This window comes from Mytilus californianus, unplaced genomic scaffold (assembly GCF_021869535.1).
Source record: "Mytilus californianus isolate M0D057914Y unplaced genomic scaffold, xbMytCali1.0.p SCAF_1, whole genome shotgun sequence".
Classification (NCBI taxonomy): domain Eukaryota; kingdom Metazoa; phylum Mollusca; class Bivalvia; order Mytilida; family Mytilidae; genus Mytilus; species Mytilus californianus.
Window position 1 is genome coordinate 10,061,655 of NW_026262581.1, and position 23,954 is coordinate 10,085,608.

General features: G+C 29.7%; 1 protein-coding gene across 14 annotated transcripts in view; it reads right to left on the bottom strand.

Annotated features, from left to right (window-relative positions):
• Positions 1-2,749: 2,749 nt before the first annotated feature.
• LOC127699443 (uncharacterized) overlaps positions 2,750-23,954 on the bottom strand; it is a 114,839-nt gene continuing 93,634 nt past the window's right edge. For 9 of the 14 annotated variants that reach the window (XM_052203039.1, XM_052203041.1, XM_052203042.1 and 6 more), the window contains 5 exons: positions 15,262-15,476; positions 12,197-12,331; positions 11,422-11,439; positions 6,086-6,307; positions 2,750-5,572 (listed from right to left, as the gene is read on the bottom strand). In XM_052203039.1, coding sequence (XP_052058999.1) covers positions 5,427-5,572; positions 6,086-6,307; positions 11,422-11,439; positions 12,197-12,331; positions 15,262-15,476 — 736 coding nt within the window. In that variant the 3' untranslated portion in view covers positions 2,750-5,426. Of the gene's footprint in view, positions 5,573-6,085; positions 6,308-11,421; positions 11,440-12,181; positions 12,332-15,261; positions 15,477-17,234; positions 17,538-22,208; positions 22,604-23,954 lie in introns of those variants that run through there. The other 5 variants (XM_052203040.1, XM_052203037.1, XM_052203044.1 and 2 more) reach the window with 4 other exon arrangements.

Sequence of the window (23,954 nt, forward strand, 5' to 3'; positions counted from 1 at the left end):
TTTGTGAAATGGAACCTTGTAGTAAAATTTCAGAAAGATCCATACACTTACACACAAGTTATTGTCATGAAACTAGAAAAATGCTTGTTTTTTGCCCCCTTTTGGCCCCTTATTCCTAAAATTTTGAGGCAATTAACCCCAAAATCAATCCCAGCATTGACCCTTTGTGATATGGAATCTTGTGGTACAATGTCAAAGAGATCCATATGCTAACACACAAGTTATGTCTGGAAGTTACAAAAATGCTTATTTTCGGCCCCCTTTTGGCCCCTAATTCCTTAACTGTTGGTACCATAACCCCCAAAATCAATCCCCACCTTCCTATTGTGGTATTGAACCTTATGGTACAATTTCATAGAGATCCATTCACTTAAACTAAAGTTAGAGTGCGAAAACCATTGTGTATTCGGACGACGACGACGACGCCAACGTCATACCAATATACGACCTCAAAATTTTTTTGCGGTCGTATAAAAAGGATATGCCTTTCTTACCCTCTCTGACGTGGTATTTGCCAAAAAATACTCTATCCGACTGGACGCTTGTAATGTCACAATCATCAAAGCGTTTTATGTCACGATCATCAATGCGTTTTGTACGTTAACAATACCAGTCTTGAGAATGAATTTCCCTCGCCTTAAGGCTCGCGAAATTTAACATTCTCTCGACTGGTATTTTTCGCAAATACCCCCCTTAACATGATATATCTGTTCAATATGTTACCTAGTTGGTAGTGATATATGACTTGCAACGCGATGACCATTATTTCGACGTTTTGTGAAATTTTTTCACCTAGAACACCACCGTTTTAATAATGTTTACCACATAAAGGAAGTTACTGACTATTATTATTTTACATCATTAAAATGGAAATTTATGTATCAACAACATATTACTTATAAATATATTATAAAATATATGGATTTGATGATTTAAAGACAAATTTAAGAAGGTTTTTCGCCGACTTTATGTGCTTTCTATCCTAATGTACATCTATTTTAAAAGAATTCAAAAAGTAATATTTCAGAAATTAAAGGTAAATGCATTATATCATCGATTTTCAGTTATAGACCAACAAATCTAAGTTGTATATAGTGGCGGATCCAGGGGTGGGGGGTTCCGGGGGTTGGAACCCCCCTTTTTTTGACGATCAATGCTTTTGAATGGGGACATATGGTTGGAACCCCCCTTTTAAAAATGGCTGTATCCGCCCTTGGTATATAAAATTTGAACAAAATCTGTGACATTGCCAATTTAATGTAACTTGCTTGACCTTCTTAAAGAAGACTGTGTGTTAAGCTACTGCAAATGCAGATACTTTGCTCAAATATTGTATAACTTCCCACTCTCTGAATCACAGTACAATATAAACTTGATAAATTTCCCCATCATACATACCATTCAATAACATATTTGTTCATGTGAAGCTACTTCCATCTCCAATAAGAATTTCTTAATCTTAAAATTAACAAGTTAAACGCTGGCACTGCAAAACTGATGCTCCCACACTGCATTTATTGAGAGAAAACATTTTTATTTCAAGGGTTCAAAATACTAGTATACTTGGAGGGACAAATGAACTTTTGAGTTAAGCCATTTCAATTGATATTTTATAGTGTCTTTCTATGTTGTGATGTTACACTATTGTTTCAGGTAGGGTGAAGGTTGGCGCCTATTAAAACGTTTAAACCCTCTGCATTTGTTTGCACCTGTCCCAAGTCAGGAACCTGATGTTCAGTGGTTGTCGTTTGTTGATATGGTTCATAAGTGTTTCTCGTTTCTCGTTTTTTATATAGATTAGACCGTTGGTTTTCCTGTTTGAATGGTTTTACACTAGTCATTTTTGGGGCCCTTTATAGCTTGCTGTTCGGTGTGAGCAAGGCTCTGTGTTGAAGGCCGTACTTTGACCTATCATGGTTTACTTTTACAAATTGTGACTTGGATGGAGAGTTGTCTCATTGGCACTCATACCACATCTTCTTATATCTATATCCAATCGCATTGCTAATTTTTTCGCCTCTAATCTAGAAACCAGCTTTACTTTTTTTGTAGTAACAGTGACTTTGACCACGAAAATCAATAGGCTTCTTCCCTTATCTGTATCCTACATCTGTATTATAAGTTTCATTCCAAGCAAGCAAGGAAACTCAAGTGAAAACCCAGATACCATTTTACCAATTTGTTTTCCATTTTTATTAAGTTACCTTGACCTTCGACCTATTGGCCATAAAATAATAAAAGTACATAATGTGTCAATAACATCACTATCAAGGCTATTAATAGTCGCAACTGGACATGTGCCAGTAACCTCTACCAAGAAATATTTGCCACTGGACATGTGCCAGTAACCTCTAACAAAAAATATTTGCCACTGAACATGTGTCAGTGACCTCTACCAAGAAATATTTGCCACTGCACATGTGCCAGTAACCTCTAACAAGAAATATTTGCTATTTGACATGTGCCAGTAACCTCTAACAAGAAATATTTACCACCTGACATGTGCCAGTGATCTCTACCCAGAAATATTTGCCACTGGACATTTTAAGTAACCTCTATCATGACATATTTGCCACTGGACATGTATCAGTAACATGTCAAGAAATATTTGCCACTGAACCAGCTGCACTGAACATACAACAATCACCTCTACAAAGAAATATTTGAAAATTACTTGAATCGAGAACTATTTGCCACTGGATATAGAGCAAACAACAACTATCTTGCAATCTACTAAGAAAGCACAGAAAACATTTGGTAAAAGCTTTATTTGAATCATGTAGATTCAGTTAAATAATAAATGTTCATATATATGGACAGTGTTTGAACAATAATGCTAATAGAAACAATCAAAATATGGACAGCAAAAAGTAACAAGAAACTTTTAACATACATCTATTGTGTAAATAATGTTTTTAGTTTCCTCATTTGTTTGAATTTCATAAAAAAAAATACCTGTCTTTCCAATAGATAAGTTTATACTATCAATAAACAGATTTTTTGCTGAAAATGTTTCTAAGTTACTCAACTTGGAATTTAATTATTTTATGTCTATTATTTTTGCATATGCTTCTGACTATCCAGTGGTGTAAATTAGACAGCACACTCCTTTTGTACAAATATGATCTGCCTTATAATGCTGTCTGTTTCAATACTTTTTGACAAATTAAAAAAATTACAACTTACAAATTTTTTTTCTTCAAATTTTTTGAACTTACCATTATGAATAAAAACAATAGATTGGAAACTAGCAATACATTTTCCTATGAATACGTAAATTTACACAAATCTGGGACTATTATACTAACATTAGTTACTAATGTTAGTATAATAGTCTCAGCACAAATGAAGTAAAGTACCTTGTTACATTGTATAACTTATAAGTCAAAATAATACTGTTGATAGTCATAAACTGGTTTTTATAAATATACATATTTATATCCAGTTAATCACAGAAACCTAGATGTGTTGATAATTTAAACTTGTAGATTCATAAAATTGAAAAGCCAAATTTAGAAAATGAAAAAATGAAGAAAAAAAATAATAAATTCCAAAGACATTTAATTCTTAATAAAAATATGATTCACTTAATATGAAACCGAATAAATTATCTGTAATCTTCTACTGAAAAAAAACCTAGTATGACAAGATTTTTGAAATATGCACTGATAAGAACATATAAAAGTATAAAAAGGGGAATAACTCTAACATGACATACCCAGTAAAGCATTTCAATGAAATTTTACATGCAAAAAAGTCATTAATAAAAATTAACTAAAAACATCCTGTAATTTAAATGTTTTTTGTTTAGAATGTATGTTTAGATCTAATGAAATAGTAACAACAAAAGCATTAATTAATTCATAAAGTAATGGATTTCATATGACCAGTGACAATTCAGCACCCATAAAATATAGTTTATAAGCATTCATACATTCCATTTGTACTAGCATGGTAAAAACAATGTATCCATTTCATCAAAAAACAATTTGACTTGGATTGTTGTCCCACTAAAACCTTTCATCCTCCATGCAGATCCTCTCTTATATAAATACATCTTTTTTAACATATTTTTTCATCCAAAACTGGACTAGGATTTTTTTTTTCCAATTGAAAATTTTGTCATTTGACTTGATGCATTACTTATAGAATCTGTATATCATCAGTGTCAAGCATTAGCTTTCAGCTAGCAAGAGGTATCAGTCCACTTTTTTATCCTTCAGATCTAAAAGGCTCAATGAAGCCTGTATTACATGGTCTACTATGCATTATAGTCTAAAAACAGGTACAAAGATCTGAAATCTTTCAACAGGCCTAGAAGGATTATATAATTATTTTCTCATTGTTCTAGGTAACATTATGTTCCCAGATTGCAGCCATATTGATTCAGATTACTGAAATGCAAATCTTAAAAGAAGACTTGTGATGTTTTTCAATGTAAAACCTATCGTAATATGAATCTACTGGACTATTTATAATCTTTTTAAAATAAAGTTTTATATATTATTTAATTTTTTTCTTATGTACTATGTAAACAAAGCTAGAGGAAATCCTAACAAAAGATTTAACATTGTGTTCTGTTGATGGTAATTAATCATTTCTGTATTTTGGATGACAAGCAGAGTGATTAGATATAAATAGATACTCTTAAAATGATTCATTTTAAATTTGCATGTCTGCTAAGGGATTTATTAAGTACAAAATCATGTGATTTTTGCATTAAAATAATTGATACAGTTTGAAGTATAAACTGTATCGTCTTTTTAATATAATTTTTATTAAAATAAATTTTGACAAATATTTGCATGTTAGAAATATCAATTGCATGTCCGTACTAAGTAAATATCTATACAAGAGGTGTTGTCCATACAGAAAAACACATTGGTGAATTGATTAGTTGGTTATTGCATATGGTCTATATCTGTGGGTGAAAAAAACCATAGAAAAAGCAGCCAAAACTTAAAATTTCAGTACTTTTTCAATTGACATACAAGGAAATCTTAAACTGTATTACATGTATATTGTAGATTTATTTTAGGTTTCACTCATGCCATTCTCAATCAATTGTAGCAAATGCATCTCAAGTCATGAAATTAAAACACTGAAATAATTTTTCTGTGATTTATCTAAACAATGCATACATGTCTTTTTATTTGTTATGAAAGACTAAAGTCAAATCTTGAGTTCTATATAGAGAACTCATTCAAATATAACTCCAACAACATACATTCTTGTCTTGATATGATCAGGAGTAATCTCCCCTTCTTCACACTGCCACAGACACCACGTACGCATGTATCACAGATGTGCTTATTCAGCAGTCTTTATTTGGTTAAAAATCCCTGGGATTGTTAACGTGATAAATATTAAATTATGTCTTTTAATATAGATGAACTAATTTGAAATAATTTAACAATAAGTTATCCTCAAGAGTCTCTGTCTCTAACTTTCTTTTTCACCTTTTTACTTTTTTCATATCTAATTGTTTCTGATTCAAGGGCACTTAACTCCATTAGTCTTTGTTGAAAAGAGGGTTGAGCACCAATAACTGGATCTGTATATCTTGGTTCAACTGTAAAAGAAAGAAAAGTATTTACATCTTTGTTAATATCAAGTTAACTCTTTATTTCTCACTTACTTTAAAAATCAGAATCATTAAAATTCAATTATTAAAATTCTATTGACTATCACACCAAACTATTGTTTTTCTAATCCACATTTTGTAATTTATCCTTAACCCATTATTATTTTCCATGCATGGTTAATTTGTTCTCCACTCTTCCATGACTAAAAACTTTTTTTGTGGTTCTTTCTTATTCAACCACTGTACTGGCATGGATTGATTGATTGATTGATTGTCGTCACTATTGGCTATAACCTGGTGGCCAGTTTTTATTAGTTGAAGAACCTGGAATGCACAGGAGAACCAACATTTCATCTAAAAAGCACCAAACATATTTTCTATGTCAAATTTGAATAACAAGACTTCCTGATTCGAGAAATAAAAAGTAAAATTCTAAACAACTGCAGTCCAAAAGTTTCCTCTATCACACTTTTAAAATTATGTTGATTTTTAGTTACATACCTTCTTTGAAATTAGACCGACCATGTGATGAAGAATTCTGAACCATGATTGGTTTAACATTTTTGCGTGCCACTGTGGTTGAACTGTTAGATGCCACCATGGAAACACTTTTGCCTGTAACATTTTGTATTCCATTGGCACTATTTGAACCTGAGTTTTTCTGTGCTCCTGTATTTGGACTCCAGATTGTCCCCATGGCTATTAAATCATCGGACTCTCTACCTTAAAGTAGAAATATAATATATTGTGAGAAATTCATAAATATTTTCTGAATATGTATATCTTTTTTGTATGAAACAGTAGAAGAATGGGTTATGCTACACCATAACAAAATATATGTTAAGGGGAAGGAAGGATTTATGATAAGTAACATCATTGCTAAAAAAATGTTACTACATATAATGAAGAAAACTGGAATGTTTTGTTTTATGTAAAAGAGCTTAATTCAAAACAGAATTCAACAGAACTTTTACTAATAAAATTGATCATAAGTTATAGCGATTGATTCATGATTTACAAATCATTTTATTGTAAGATTTTTTATGGAAATATCATAATGGACATATAAGGGCTTTTCACAATTTAGATTTACTATTGTTTTAAGGACCAGTGCCAAGAGATTGATTATATAGTAGACTTTTAATCAACAAAGCCCCCCTCAAAACCACTACAAAAAAAGTTTACATGAATAATTAAAAAAAAAAGAAAAGGTTAAAGTATGATAGAATCTTATTTATCAAAACTCTGATTTTTTTTTCCCTCCAGTGATTTGAATTGTTTAAAGTACAATATGTACAGAATCACCTCTTCTCACTTACATGACAGACAAAAATAGCATAATAATTCTTTTTTAAGTTTATGTCAACCAGTTAACCTAATTTAAATCATTCCATTATTGTACATAGGCCAAATTATCTCAAATTGCCTAACAACTGTAATTCAACTCTCTTGTACAATTATTATATCCTATGTCTATTGAGTGTCAAGATTTAAAACGTTCTTTATCCTCATTTTTCCTTGGTATTTTTTACATGTGGGTATATATCAATGAGACAAGAACCCAACCACAAAAAAGTATAATTAAAGCCAAATTAATTTTGTGTGTGATTAAATCGATTTCTCTATTTTCAGAGTGCAGTTTTATTTCATAAAATCAATTAGTACAAAAAATCTTAGATATATAATAAATTAAGCAATAATTTATGGTGCATTTTTTTATTCAAATAGTTTGCAAGACAAATTGAACACAAAATCTAAAGCTTGGCTGGCAAGAAACACAGCAACTACATGATCCAAATGGACTTGTTGGAAGGCTGTATGGTGTCCTGCAATTGTATATATATCCTCATCCTTTTGTCTTTGGTTGATAGTTGTTTCATTGCCATCATACCATCTCTCCTTATTATTTTTATAAGAGCTATTCATGCTATCTCAATCTTAAATTTACCACTACATGTTGTGGTCATTATACTGTATGGATATATCCCATAAGATCCCAATTCCATTTTTGATGTGAAATATTCAATATATATTCATTTCTGCAATTTGCAAAATATAGGCTTATTTAATGATTCCCATGACATATGGAAAGCTTAAAGTAGCCCTTCTGAAAATTGCTTATTACTTATATGTCAAATCAATTTTGAAGATTTTCTGAAGGGTGGAGACAAAAAATGTCACCATTCAGCATTGTACATAAGAGAATTAGTGCAAGAAGTCACCTCCCTAAATAAAAAAAAATATTATGTACAGTTTTCGCTTGAATCTAATTTTTCTTTTGAAATAACATTAAAAAGTGTTTCCTTATCAAGTTCATTTTGTTTTTATTTAATTAAAAGTTAAGGGGCTGGAGCTCTTTTTACAAAAAAATCTTATGACTAACATTAGTCTCAGTTTATGACTGAAATGTTCATTACTTACTTTTCTAGTGAGTTTTTTTTTTAAATGAGTCCCAGATATTCTTAACTTTTGATCAATTGATTGCTGTCTTATATTCAGTGGTATAAGCTTTTGATGTTCACCTTAATGGTCTTGTTTTACCCCATTAGTCTTTGTTTAATTGGCATTTTTCAAAAAATGTGTAGAACTTCATCCTGGTTTAAAAAAATACTTGAGAACAGTTTTATCCTATCCAGTACTACAGTAAAAAATCCACATAACATTTCATTGCATATAAAAAAAATAACCATCACCAGAAGTAAACCAAGCAACTTTTCACCTTTTTCCCCGTTTACAAGCTTTAGTAATCATGTCACCTCAAGTTTTCAAAATATTTTATATGAATACCAAATAAAAAAAGAAAAGTGCTTTGAAAAACCCAAGATATCTGTTTATGACTCAGAAAAAAATTCCTGCAATGAAATGTTAATTTCCTACAACTGTCAAATTCAAGGGATTTTTTTTTTCAAACCTTTTTAATATGAAACCAGATGTTCTGTAGTGTGACATCAAAGATAACTTCCCCTTCAACTTTTAAGAAATATCTCATCTCATAACTACTTTTAAAACTGTTTAGTTGCAGAGTTTATGCTATTTTTTACAGACAATTTCAAGCAGATATTCAGAAACAATTTCATATTTCATTAAAATTCTTATTGCTATCAAAGTTTTTTTGGCAGCTGTTTAGAATCTTGATTTCTGTATTTTTCCAAACTCTTATAGAAGAAAAGATACATTTTGATTTTCCATACAAACCTAGTTAGAATTACCATTATCGGATTGTATTTACACTTTTCCATGGTAGTCACATAAATAATATATCAGGTGTTAAAAACAGCACATAACTTACTGTGTCGTAAATTGTAAGCCAAAAGGTGCCTAACAACACTACTGTGTATTCTTGGCAGTTTTTCCCGTTCATCCATTACTTTAAATCTTACAAAACTATTTTCTCTCCATTTGGTCCACATTTTAAAGTCCATTAAAAAGTTTTTCATTATGAGAAAACACGTTTGCTATTTCCAGAACCATGGACGTTGGTCTAAAAACTGAATTTGTAGCAACACCTGTTTGATTATCAGGTAAAATTATGAATTCCTTCATATTAAACTTTATAGATTTCTTTGTAATTGTCTTCTGTCCATTGTTACAATATGAATGGTATCAGATAGAAATAATCAATACCCAGAATGCAACAGTAAGATCTGAACAACAGATAACTTTATATATAGTTGATTAATAATAAACGTCCATTTTTATGGCGGAAATCAATTAAACACAATCATTATCACTTTGGTTTTCCTTAAAATCGTTATTTATCAGCAAATAAAATGGCTGAATGATTAAAAAATGTCTAAGATTAAGAAGGAGATCAAAGGAGAGCATTTACAATAATATAGCATTTAAAATCACTCCTGCTTATAAAAAAAAAAAAATGTTTTACAAATCTGAAGTCAATACTCATCAGCAAGGACCTCTAAGTGATAAATGCAACATATAAAGAAATTTCAAATACCCGGTAAATAATTTTAGCACTTTTTCAATGTTTAGTTATATTAACCTAGTGGAAGTGTTGTCTTGGTTATAATACTAAAGTTATCTTTACTATTAGTAAATACAAAATATTTACAAAGAGTTTTTCTATATCAAATATCAATATTTTTCACATATTATATTTCAAAGGAAAACATATTTTTGTCCTTGGACAGATTTTAGATATATCTAGCAATAAAGTATAAATATTTAAAATACCATAAATTCAAAAAGTAGGCAATGTTTCGTTAAAATTATTTAGTATACAACAGATTCAGATCACATTTACTTAAAAACTCGCACTCAAGGTGTAAATCTATTTTACTAATATTTCAGTCATGCTCAATGAAGGGTACAAAATACAAATTTTTTAACAATCTATTAATAAACAGCTGCACCATGAGCGCATGATATGCCCGTCGTTTTTTCAAAGAATAAAGTTCAATAACTTCTCAATGTCATATCAGAAATTTATGAAACTAAAGGGAGGTTATCTTAATAGATATAAACCAGTCACCAAAGTTTCATGAAAACTGCTCAAAGCACTTAAACGATGATGTCTGCAAACTGGAAAATCCCCCTTTTTTTAATGAATAAAACCCCATAACTCGAAAACGTTAAATCTAAAATTTATTAAAATTAAAAGGGAGCTTACGTCAATAGATATATTCAATCCACCAAAGTTTCATACAAACTGGATAAAGCATTTTTGAGTTATTGTCCAACATGTGGACGACGAATGGACAACGGTATACCATAATACGTCCCGTAAACGGGCGTATAAAAATGACTAGAACATAGTTTAAGTCCTTTCACTAATTAAAAATTAAAATAAATGTAAAAGTTATTACATGCAGTTACTTTATTCATATATTTATGTACTGATCATGTTAAGTTCAATAGAAGATCTAATTTTGTATTTTCAGTTATTTTTATGATTCAAAACTTATCACTATTCAAAATTTTTAAAACCTCCCCCTCATTCTTCTTCCCTTGTAAATAAAAATCATGCTAGGACATCTAAATGCAACACACTGACTGATTTTTTTCTATACATTGTAGCAGAATAAGGAAATCTACAACAGGTTCTCAAAAACTGCTCACTACATGCAGTTTTAACAAAATGTGATTTCATGCAACATGCAATGTAGTTAGTCGACTTTCAATTGAGTCAAATATATTACTGATATTGCACAGCATAGTCTTTCCCAATTCTATAAATCTGGTTTTTTGAATGAGAACATATTAATCTTCTCACTGTAGTTTGGTTTAGTACTCTGAGGTACAACATCAGATTTACAACATAGAAATAGATATTGTATTGTTGTTGGAAGAGTTTATTGATCTTAGATGTCCAGCATATTATAAGAGAATAGTTTTTCTGTTAAATTTTTGAATTTCTTGTTTATTAAGACTTCAAAATGAATCTGCTATAGCATCTATATGTAGCCACATCTGATAACAGCTTTATGAATGGTCAATTTTATATTCTAAAAATGTATCATGCCATGATTATTTGTGATTGGACATTCTGCTTGAAAGCATTGGAACACCATTTAAACTTCTGACTACCAAAATTTTAATTCATTACAGATGTTTTTATTGTTGAAGAATCCAGAAAAAATACCAAAGACCCTAAATACTGAATACGTGGACATGAATATACCAAATAAAGGCATAGTTTAGCTTCTGTAGAGACACCATGAAATGTTCTTATAAGTAAGGAATAAATAAAAGAGATATTCAAACTTAATACATGTATGAAATTTTGTCAAAATAGGATAAAATAAGGTAAAAATGAGTTTTTATCGCATAATGAATAACAAACTGCAGTTTCAGCAAGCTCATACAATAAGTAATCTTACCATAATAAGGTACTACAACTGTAATATTCAGTATTCAAATTTGTATAGTTCAAGAACATATAATTGAATTCTTAATATTTGGTCTGATCTTTGATAAAATAAACTGAAACCATTCATATGATTCAAACATTTCCTTTAGGCATATAGTTCTACTGAGATAAACAATAGAAGAAATGGAGGAGTTATGTTAAACAGGGTATAGTAAATTCACATTATTTGTGATGTTTTTATTATGGGGAAAAATGTAAAGGGATAGGTTTTTCAAAAATAAAAACTTGCATTTCAAATTTTGATAGCATTATTTATATACATCATTTCCTGAAAACTCAATAATTGATCACACATTTTTTCATTTGTTTGAAATAACAAATGCACACAAAATTTCTAATATACAGTAATTTAAACATGTGAAATTTACAGGGAAAATTGTTATTTTTTTTTATTAATTAACTAGTCAAATCTAGCTGTTTTAAAATCATAATTTAAAAAAAAATTCCCATTTTCAAACTCAATAAAATACTTGCCAACATGCAGGGACCATTAATTACTAGTCCAGGGCACTAAATTATGATCCCAATGTAGCATGTTCTCCAACAAGTTATTATTCTTAGACAATTGAAGGACACATATGTCTGTTAATTTCTCTGTGGAAACAATTGTTTTCTTTTTCTTAAGGGAAAATTATTTGCAGCAACAGAGCAGTGTTGTCAGTTTAAGGTTATTCAAATAAAGTAATAGAGAAGCTTCATATTGTAACTACCTGATGAATAATTACCTCCCCTTGAACCATACAGGGGGTCTCCCTTGAGTAAACCGTTCCGTAAACCATTAGGTCGGTACTGATTGCCGTTTTTCCCTGGACTTGGCAGTATAGGTCTCAAATTGTCATCACTTTCTTTATTAAAATTCACTGCAAAAACAAAGCAAATTAGTTATGACACACCACATAAGAATTAACAGATTGTCTTGACAGTCCAGTAACTTGAGCAAGAGTCCACAAAATTAAAGAGGAAACTATTTTTGCGGTATATGGCACAAACTTTTTATATAATGTACTGAGACTAATGTCAACAGATCACCAGATTACTGGTTCAAGACAAAAATATCAAGCCATCAAAAAGGCTTCGACTATTGAGTTTTAAGTGATAAAAAAACAACAAACTTTTTAAAAGCTTCTTCACACCACCAAAATATGCTTTCATTTAAACATATGTCATTTATGAAGCATTAATGTTAAACTATTGATAGTACATAGTTTTTATGACCATAGAGCTTAGGTATGATAAAGCAATGTGATATCAATACTGGTATGTAGAAAATAAAAATCCATTTTTTACAACATTTTATACATACGTTTACCCCTGCCCGTTATAAGGTAGGGTTCTCCAGTAGGTTTCTGAGGACAGTAAATATGTCTAAAAATCATTCTTAAATCCACCAAAAATTCAAAAACTGGTTAAAATGGCAGCCATAACATTGATAAAACCTCCACAGGTACAAAGAGCAATATTTACAAAAGATATTTACAAATGACAATCGTATGTATTGTATTCTTTCATAGATAATATAAATGAAATTCAAGTTTACTTTCATTTATGTAAACACTTATAGGACAATCCTGGTTTTGAAAATGAAAATAAGAAAACTAATTTAAAAAAGCTTGAAGAAAGGCCATTTTGTTAATGAAGAATTTTAAGCCTATTTTCATGAATAGTTGCTATGATGCTACGACTGCTTGCAATTGGTTTACAATACCTAACATAAAAGTGTGAAAGAATTTTTAAAAGTCTAATTGCTTTCAACAGCAATTAAAATCAATTATTGAATGAAAAGTTGAGGATTGATTATCCAAATTTCAAAGTGCTTCACTTATTGGCTTTTAAAATACTTATTCAATATCATCTGTGAAATCAATCTTTAAATATTTGAAATCCCTTATGATGTCCATATCATTACAATAAATCTATGCAATACACATTTTTTTTCTAATAATGCTATCTGCAAGAAGTCTATTTGGACAGAACATACTGTTTCAAAAGATATAAATATATAACCAAAATATAAATTAAAAGGACACCCCAATAACACATGCTAAATTAATTAAGCATCTAGAGGTGAACAATTATACCAACTTTAACAACAAACAAATACCTGATATCCCATATAGAGAAAAAAAAACAACTGAAACTCATCCAATAGTCTTCAAAAATGCTTGTAAATTCCAAAGTTCTAATACAAGTAAAACTGTGAGCTACTGCTCACTGATGATACCCCCGCCGAAATATTTCGATAAACAGGAAGTTGTTGAGTGTTGAATCTGGTAACGCATCACACGGTGTAACTTATACTTATATAAACCCTGAAACCAAATTTCAGAAATCCTTGTCAAGTAGTTCCTGAGAAAAATGCGACGAAAATATTCAGGGGACGGACGGACTGACGGATGGACTGACGGAAGGACAGACAGAGGTAAAGCGGGGGTATAATAATAGTCATGTTATGTACATGTAATTCAAGACATATATACACCTGTATAACTGACATACTCAATATGATGCACAACTTTGCAAGTTAACATGACCCTACATTATCTGCTATGATATTTAGACAATTTCATGTCATCTGCACTTGTTCATTCACAAATCTTGTTCTATTACTTTTGATATGAGATTCAAAACCAATTGATGTAAAACTAAAAGCCCCCCCCCCTATTTTCAATATTTCTGATATACATCTCTAATTTCTGATGGTGAAGAAAAAAGTCCTTTCAAACTTTGCAAACAATGAATATTGGATAATTTCAAATGTTAATGCCTGAATAAGTCAAGACAAAGAAATTGACCTGTCAAAAGTCAGCTTTCTTCTTAAACAAAGAGGGTCAATCTAGCAAAAAAATTGTCTCCTCATTTTTTTTATCTAAAGACAGGTCTTATGAAATAGTGTTTAATGCAAAACTCATAGAAAGGTGAACAATGATTGTGTCTGTACTCTGTCCTAAATTTAAAATTTCCAATCATTATTGTTATAATACACAATCAGTTTATAAACCTTTTAAAGAAGTATCATTATCTGTAATTTATAACAGAGGGATGTTTGTTTAGCAATTCATCTTTGACATTGCAAATTAAAGTTTAAGTTCTTTATATATATTTATCATTCCACTTCTTCATGTTAATGAATGTTCAAGCTGAACAATGAGTATCATCATGATGGCAGTGTTGAGTAAAGGGCGGCAAACTATGGGTATAAAATCACACCAATAAAGTTAGATACAATCCTGATGACATCAAGAAAAGAATTGAACACAAATGTTAAGCACTTTTCACAATACAATGTATAGCTTTTGACAAATTGTCAAAATTTTTAAATGCATAAAACTTTATATCATATCACATATAAATTTAAACTTAACATGTATATGCATGTCTTTTATCTATATGTGGATTATTAATGGAAAATTTATATCATGAATATTTACATATATAAATGCCAAAACTTACCAGAATCAAACTTATACATAATCAATTCCAATACAAAAGTATACAACTTATCACAAACATGGTCGAAATTGAAAGGTCGAAACAATAAAGTTTAAAAATAAATTACCAGATTTATCAATTTGTTCTTAGCTAGGTCATATATTACATCTAATATTGGAATAATTCTCTCTGTTGAATTCTAGCCAGAAAACAAAATCCATGTTTCTAATCCTAGATCTATTGAAATGTAAAATTTAAATTCCCTTATACCATGGAGGTTTTAAATAGTAACCAAGGCTAAACACAAGATAATACTATATTTACTATTAAAACAATTCTATTCTGTCATAGTGACACTTACCTTTTTCTATAGATAATGATTTTCTGGTTCCACTTTTACTTGCCGGTCTTCGATTATTAAAGTCCACTAGGTTGTTAGAACTAAGACGGTCTTTATCTTTGCTGTATTCAATAAAACTGTTTTGTCTAATTTCATCCAGCTGAGGTGAGTTTCGAACCTCGTTGCCATATAATATATCTGTAGTTGAATATGGAACTGTTGGCGTGCTGGAAGAACTGAAAATAGACAATAATTGGCTTAAAAAATCGAAAAAAATTGAACATGATACATAATATAATAATGTAAAAACCTTTTGAAATCAGATCCATTTGTACAAATAAGTGTGACTGAAGATCAATAGAACCAGTCAAAGTTCAATACTTTTTTTCTATATATCCCTTTGTCTAACATAACAGTTCACAATGACATACTTCAACAAGTAACAAAGTGTCATATAATCCAGCCATTAACATTCAAACAGTGCAAGTTATTTGTATACAGTGATAGGTGAAAGAATTCTTTACAGTTCTCTCATCTTAGAGACAGAACACTAGCAACATGTCCTTATAGGAAACATGTTTGATTCTTTTCAGATTGTCGTACTTGTCTTAGACATTAATATTAGAAGATATAGTATGCCTGCCAACAAGATCAGCACAAAGAACAAAGGAGAAAGTTTAACATCTTCTGTTCACCTTATGATCTATTAGATGGATACCACACCCTGCAAGCTGCATATGAATTCAAGCCACATTCTTTTATTAATATTTAAAAAAAAAAACGTGATTTAAATTAAAAACCAAAGAACCAAAAGTTTTTCATGTATCTTTTCATTTCTGTATATATTTAAATATTTCAATAAAAGATACTTAATTAATTTCACATGAAGAACTTTAGCGTATTGAGTAATTTGGTATGATCACAATGGTGTTTGGACTGGTGTGAGCTAATAACATAAGATCTGTCAGAATGTAGTACAAGGTTTTTGTGTATTTTCTTGTATAGATATGGTATACAATTTTCTTCTGAATCAAAACAGTGCTGAAAACCGATGAGACACATTATTTTGAATCAATTAAAAGATAAATTTCAAAACTAGTTACATAAAATGTTGGTCAATTGTAAAAATTATAGAATAATCAACTGGATTTTTTTAAAGATAAACTTTTGTTTTTCTAGCTAAGATCTTATTACCAAAATAAAGCCCAAAAAAACGCATCATTTAACCATCATACCTAAGAATGTCTTTGTGTCTCCTAAAATCAAAAACATTATACCATGTATACAAAAAAAAAACAGTTATTTATATTAAGTTGGTGAAAAAAAGTTCAACAAACAATGTTGTTATACTTATGCAGATGCATTGATTTCAGTATGACTAAATTAATTGAGCAAATCATATATAAGTTTACACTAAAATCTAGGACATTTTTGTTAGGTAACAATAATAAAAAGTTGAAAAGTCATACAATAAATTTATATACACTGTAGTGCTAACGATTTCTTCTCAATGGAATATATTGATCCAAAAATTATGATACATGAAATAAAGTGGAAAAGGAGATATTATTCGTAAGCATAAAAGACATAGTAAACCTAACAATATAAAGCTCTAAACATGGACATTTTAGGTCTTCAGTAACCAGCATCTGAAGAGCATGCATTTATACATGAATTTTAGTCAACTTCTATAAAACATTTTTATTCTTTCAAACAGTCATTCTTAGACAATGTTCAAGTTGTATATTTTTATTGTAATGTAGTACTTTTAAACACCTTGGCAAGTACCAGTATTCTTCATGTACATGTTGTACTTACAAAAGGTGTGGATTTCAAGTATACAATTTATTTCTTTATAATTCAAATAAATAACTAACAAATCTAATACAATGTAAACAACGCACTATTATTTACATCTACATATTTGTTGATCTAGATGTCTGCTAACAATTGTTCAAACAAACCCATCTTTTATATGTAATTATCTCCCTTACCTGATCTCAGCCAAAATCTTATTCAATGACAGATACGATTTACGTGTGGAATATCGACGGACTTGATAATCCATAGTACAAATAGAATTCTATTATTCAAAAACTTAATCTTCATATCTAAACAAACAAAGTTTTAGTCATCCTAAAATTACTCCACTTAAATTTACACCAATCATTTAGTAAATATGTTATTATCCTAAGGGGAAGAATGATCTTATGGTGACCATTTTAAAGGTATTCCTTGACACAGGTTCCGTTGGTAATTTGAACATGCGTTAAACGTTCACACAACATTGGGTATAAGTGTAATCTTACAAGGACACAGTTTAGTATACCCTAAAATGAATTTGAACAATAAAATAAATGTTTAAAGGCCATGGATTGACCCGATATGATTAGCCAGATTAAATAACAAAAGATCCCAAAGGAGAAACTGGTCAGCGTTTTGTTTTAAACCAACGATCCACTGTTACTTATCATAAAATTGCCAAAGGAACATAAAATCATGGAAATAAGCAAAACGGCAGTCAATAGGGAGTTACTTTAAATAATCAATTATAAGACATAAAATTGTTTTAAAGAAAGTTGTGTATACTAACTTATAAAATAAAGGTTCAGTTTCAAAAAGAGTTTTTATTGATTGATTGTAAATGTTTGCATAACATCCAGTGGCAAACATTTCGTGGAATTCAGGACCAGTAAAAATTAACAATAAATCCAAAACATAGGTTCTGAGAGCTGAGGGGCAAACATTTAGTCTACCATGGGGAATATTGGATATGGACAAAACATTTGCCATGTAACAGGACACCTAGAATCCTTAGAGAGTTGTTGCAAGGGTTCTGTAACATGCAGATAATGTACAACTCTCCATATATCCCTCAGTCAAATGAACAGCCCTCTTTAGTATGGGTTAAGTCCAGATAACCATATTTCTATATAACCCAGTCAACTCTTTGGATGCAAAGACTTAAAATTTGTATCAAATAAAAATTAATTTTAATATTGAATGGTTGCCTTACATCAAGCAGTAAACAATAAATTCAAATACAGGAAATAAGAATACAAGAAAAAAACAAATGTATAAGAATACTTGAATGTGAATGTGATTTGAATGTGGCTTTGTATTTTAATAAATAACCAATTAAAAAATACACCTTAAATGCTTGAGCAATATAAATGTCTTGAACAACATCTTCAAATGCCTTGCTTACACGTACTTAAAATACTGCTTTTACAGTAGAAAAAAACTTAGGATTTGTTTGATCTATTTCATTCTAGCTAATGTATTATAACTTTATCATTAAAATATATTCAAACATGAATTTATGCAATATACAGTACAGTTATAGTAAATATATTATATGACCATGAATATTGGATGGTTGCTAATAGTTTTGTTTGCATAAAATTACACCAAATGAAATTGATTTCTAGTTCTAAAAGGTTTTGCATTTTTTTTTCAAATCTCCTATTAAAAAATAATACTGCACAATACATTTTGCCCATTGATTTCTTTAGTTGCTATTTTTAGAACCAAATCAAATTTTTAAATTGAGGTTTAAAAAGTTGTCTTAAGAACAATAAAAATTTTATTTACATGGATGTCAAATTAACCGTTATGTAAAATAGAAAAATTCAGCAGTACTTTTGAATATAGTTTTTTTTTTATAATATAAATATCAACTAAAGTGACTATAGTACTGTAATGTATCTAATTTAATGGATGCTGTTTTTTTTTAATTCAAAATCAAAGCCAATAAAATGAAAGCATGTAACTTACAAATTTAATGAGTTGAGATTTCTGTGATTTTTCACCCTCACAGGATACAACCATGGACACTGAGGACAAATTACCGTTGCTTTTTTCATTAGTCCACAAAAAGTACTGTCCTGCATTGCACATTTCAAATAAAACTGTTCCTTGTACTAATCACTTTTATTATAGATCATTTCAATCATATAAGTTTTAACCTTAGTATCATTCAATTATATTTCCTCTTTACAATCTACTCAAGTAATTTTATGTCAACACTTTTATAAAATTTATAGAGGTTAAAGTTAAAATCGCACGGTATTCAAAACAACATTTCGTTTGCAAGTGACGATGATCAGCAGAAACCATTTAAACTGACACAAAACTCATTTAAAACTGGTATGTAAATTTCTTTAGTATATACAGAATAATACAGGCTCTGTGTCTATATTTGTTACACTTCTACCGAAATCGATTTTAAAAAGTTTGTGAATAAATTACCGCTTAGTTTAAACAAACATTGAATAATGATGATGAATAATAATGACGTTAAATACTTTTTCTCTCCCAGAGTCACAAAACACATTCACATTTTAAATCAACTTCTTTAGTCTATTGTGATACAACTACAAATGCGGCTACTGATATAATTTGATGATGGAACGCCTGAACCAATCTGAACATCCCTCTTTTAATATAGTTACCAACACATTCATGTAGCTAACAATTGAATGATCAATTTATCCTAAAACTGGCAAAATTAAAATTTTTAAAAGGCCAAAGTCAATACCAGTTTGTTTATTATTAAAAACTGTTCAGCGTCAATGGATCAACAATGATTAGATTTTTGTTTGCCTGATAATCCACTTGTTTTATTTAAATTTTGGTTTAAAGAATAGAAATTCACACAAAAGAGCCATAAAAGAAAGACTAACTGATATAAAAAGTACCGGAAAATCCACCATGCAAATATTTTGTTTACTGATTAATCTGTATCATAATCCATTTATAAAGTCAAACGTTTTAAGACAAGCTAATGGGTTGGTTTTCTAGATAAGTTTACTTTCAATAAAGGGTCTACAGATCAAATAACAATGCCAACATGCCATGGGGGTGCTAGAGGTCTCTCAAATAATTTTAAAAAATACAAATAAATAAAAATTCCCTGATTATATTGAGTCAGGTCAACTCTAGTTTCTTACTTGAGATTATACATATAATTCCACAAAAAAAGTTTTACCTTTCTTTTTTTCCTTCCCTCTTTCCTTTACTTAAAAAATTATATGTTTGGATGACAATTTCATTGAACTGAAAGGGGAGTAACTCCAAATATTTTATTTTTCCAAATACTGACACTGATTGTAAAAGTTTTTTCTCTCAACATTTTCCCCTTAAAATAACATTAAAGAAAAATTACTTTTATTAATATTCTATAAAAAATATACAGCCACTTACAGTCCTGTCTATTGGGACATTAAATCAAATATTGGGAGATTGGCACACACCCTGCATACTAAAAATAGAACATTCAGGTTCCACTCACTGAGGTATCTGTAGGTAACCAGTGTTGTAAGGCTACATATCCTCTTTTTTCAGTGATAGTCTGAATTCCTGACCTATATAATGGTTGACCAACTTGTTTCATTTATGGTTTTTTTGCATGTATACATGGAATATTTCCATCCAAAGTTTTGCAATCTTTAATCAATCAATCAATACAATCAACAACAAAAAAACCACAAATGAACCTTAAGCTAAGCTACATTAACATTTAACTTGTATGTCTGTAAAACTAAAATTGGATGGTGAACTTACATCACTTATCAACAAACAATAAATCTTTCAGGATTCATCAGCAGTTAGAGTTATCTCCCTTACTATGATGCAAATTGGCAACTCTCTTGACTTTCAATTCCCTCGAACCAAATAATGTCAAGGGAAATGAGATGATGCTTATACAAAGTTCTGCATACCAAACATCACTGACTTGTCATCCCTTAAACTAACCTGACCCCAAACTTTACAATTTGTTAATGTGACAGCCAGAATCAGCATGACTAAATCTAGCCTCCATGACTTTGTTGAGGCGAGACATAAACCTATCTAGTCCAGCTTCAAACAGAATGACCACTAAATTGATCAAGATGTCTTATTAGTTAAAGCTTTGTTTCCAAAAGTCAGTCATTTTTGGTTGAAGGTCTTAAATTTTATATGTATTTTTTATTATTTACTTTGATCCTAAATACAATGGTATGATATGCAGATAAGTTTTCTGAAATGTTCATTTTGCTATTGGGTCAAAGATTTTCGAATACAAACAGTTGTGGTGGAAATAACACTAAGCTAAAGGGGCAACTTTTCGCCAAAACAGCGAATTGGTTTGAGGACGTCAGGGAAACAAAGTGTCTTTCTCCATTTTTAATTCAAATTTCGTTAGAAGGTAAATCATAGGCGAAAATTGTTTTTATTGATCATAATAAATTCTGTCAGAAATATCCACTGTGGATAATACTATATTTGTTTTGGAATGCAGACAGTGACTATGTTAAATCAAGAAGTCTAAAACCTTTGAAAGTTAGAATTTAAACCAAAATCAGAATTTTTGTTCAGTCAAAAGTTTAAATATTTTATCCAAGCAGTAAACAGCAAATGCCGCCTTTTTTGAAGAAGAATACAATTAATTCTACACCAGATACAAAAATAGAACTATGAACAGAGGTAATGATGATTTTTTGCTTTTTAATGCCACTTTCAGCACTCATGGCTAAATCATGGTGGCTATTTTTTATTGGTGGAGGGAGCTGAATTACCCAGAGAGGTTACCACCAACTTTTGGCAAGAAAACTGAAAATCCCAGTTGAACTGTAGTAACATTAAAAAGACTATAAAAAATATTTTTCTATTGTTCTATAAAAACATCCATTCATATCATTTTTATAACCATTTCTGAAATAACATTAACTGTCTCAACTTTACTACACCAGATCAACTGTCTTATTGTTCTCAACATTTACATATATATTTACATGCAAACATGCTCAGACATAATATTTCATAGCTATATGCATTCATAGACTTTTATGAAAATTTACCATTTCTAAACTCAAATCTCAGTTTTGAATTGAAGTCAATAGTTGTGAATTATGCATACTAATGATAATTACAATAAAATTGAAAGTAAAATTAAGTTACATTAAATGATCAATAAAAAAACTCACTTTGATGAAGCCTGAAGCCGAGAACCAGTTGTGGCTGGTCTGACTCTTTCTCCTTCAGTCAATAAAGACACAGAACTGTTTCTACCATAAACATTTCTTAAACGAGAATTTTGTCTCAAGGAGTGAAAATTACCCGTCTTTGGTCGTCCAGCTGATGTAATTATCATTACATTGCGGAAGCGTTCAAAGTCACTCATCTAAACGTTTTAGACAATATTTTGAACTTCAATAATAGAATTTTCAAATTCACCTCATTAAATATTCCATTCTACAGACATGGGATAAGTAATTCTAGCATATCAATACATTGCATATAATCCTTGCCACATGGGATTGCATATTCACATTTTAAATGAACGTTTTCAATGACAAAAGACACTTTTACTCAAACATCATCAAATATGAATACATTATTACAAACAAATCCATTTGCTATTTTGTCAAGAACTCACTATAGGGGTGGTCATGTGAAAACTTCTTTTTCATTACAATCAAGAAAGAAATTTGATCTTCAAATTAGCAAATATTCAACTGTAAATTTCTTTAAATTCTACAGAAATATTGACACAATGATGAAATTTAAACTTAGATCTTGATATTCCAATATAACCACATTATTTACAATCTTAATATCCAATATATCAAAATAAAATCAATATAAAAATTTCCACTATGTCAACTTTTTGTCATTCATATTTCCAAACGATTTGATTTTTTTTACAAGATATTCTTTCTGCTTTCAAGGCGCATTATGAACAACAAATCACAGTAAAATCATGCAACCATGTACAGCATCTCCAAGCAACTAATATCAATTTTTATAAAAAGCTACAATTAAGTTTTGTTGTCACAAATTAAGAAGATGAAAACTCATCTATAAAGGTAGATCAATATACAATCATCTGAGTATTGATAAAATGTTATCATCCAATAATAGCTGTTACAAATGTTTTCTTTTCCGGCAATTACACATAGGAAAGGTATAATTCTATTCTATCACCACTGTCGTTACATAACCGTGTCACTTTGAAACGGTGTACAAACAGAGTCACAAAATAAATTCCTATTACATAGTATTATCCACAATACAGTTGACAAAAAGTTCAAATGAATTATTAGAAAGTCACATAAGTGAAAAAAGTAAAAAAATTGCACTGGTAAAACTACTAAGCTATTTAGTACTCCATTTCAAGACAAACTTATACATGTTTTGATACTCTTAATGTTCTATAAAAATTCCAAATCTTGTAAGATATCCATCAATAAAGTTTAAACAAACAATCCATATGACAAACTTTTGTTTACATTAAAATTCACCACAAGAAATATAACTTTTAAAAGTTTTAAATCATGTTGGTTAAGACTTGTATAATCTTATTAAAATAATTAAAACATTGATTTTTCATTGGTTGAGTTTTAAAAAATATCAGTATGGAAATCATTTGTAAGAAAATCTCTTAAAAATCCATTACTGATTTAATTTGGTTACAAACACTTTAAAGTTAAATTGAGTTATCTCCCCTAAACACAAACAAAAGTAATAATCTGCCAAATATAAAAAAAAAAAATATTAAAAACAATGTTAAAAAAAACACCCAATAAAAATACACTTGAACTTTTCAATTTGTTATATCAAAACTGGGACTTATTATACTATATAGTAGTCCCAGATCAAAACATTTCAGTAAATAAGGCTGTATCAATAATCAAGTATATATGTATGTCTAACCTCATTTTCAATTAAGA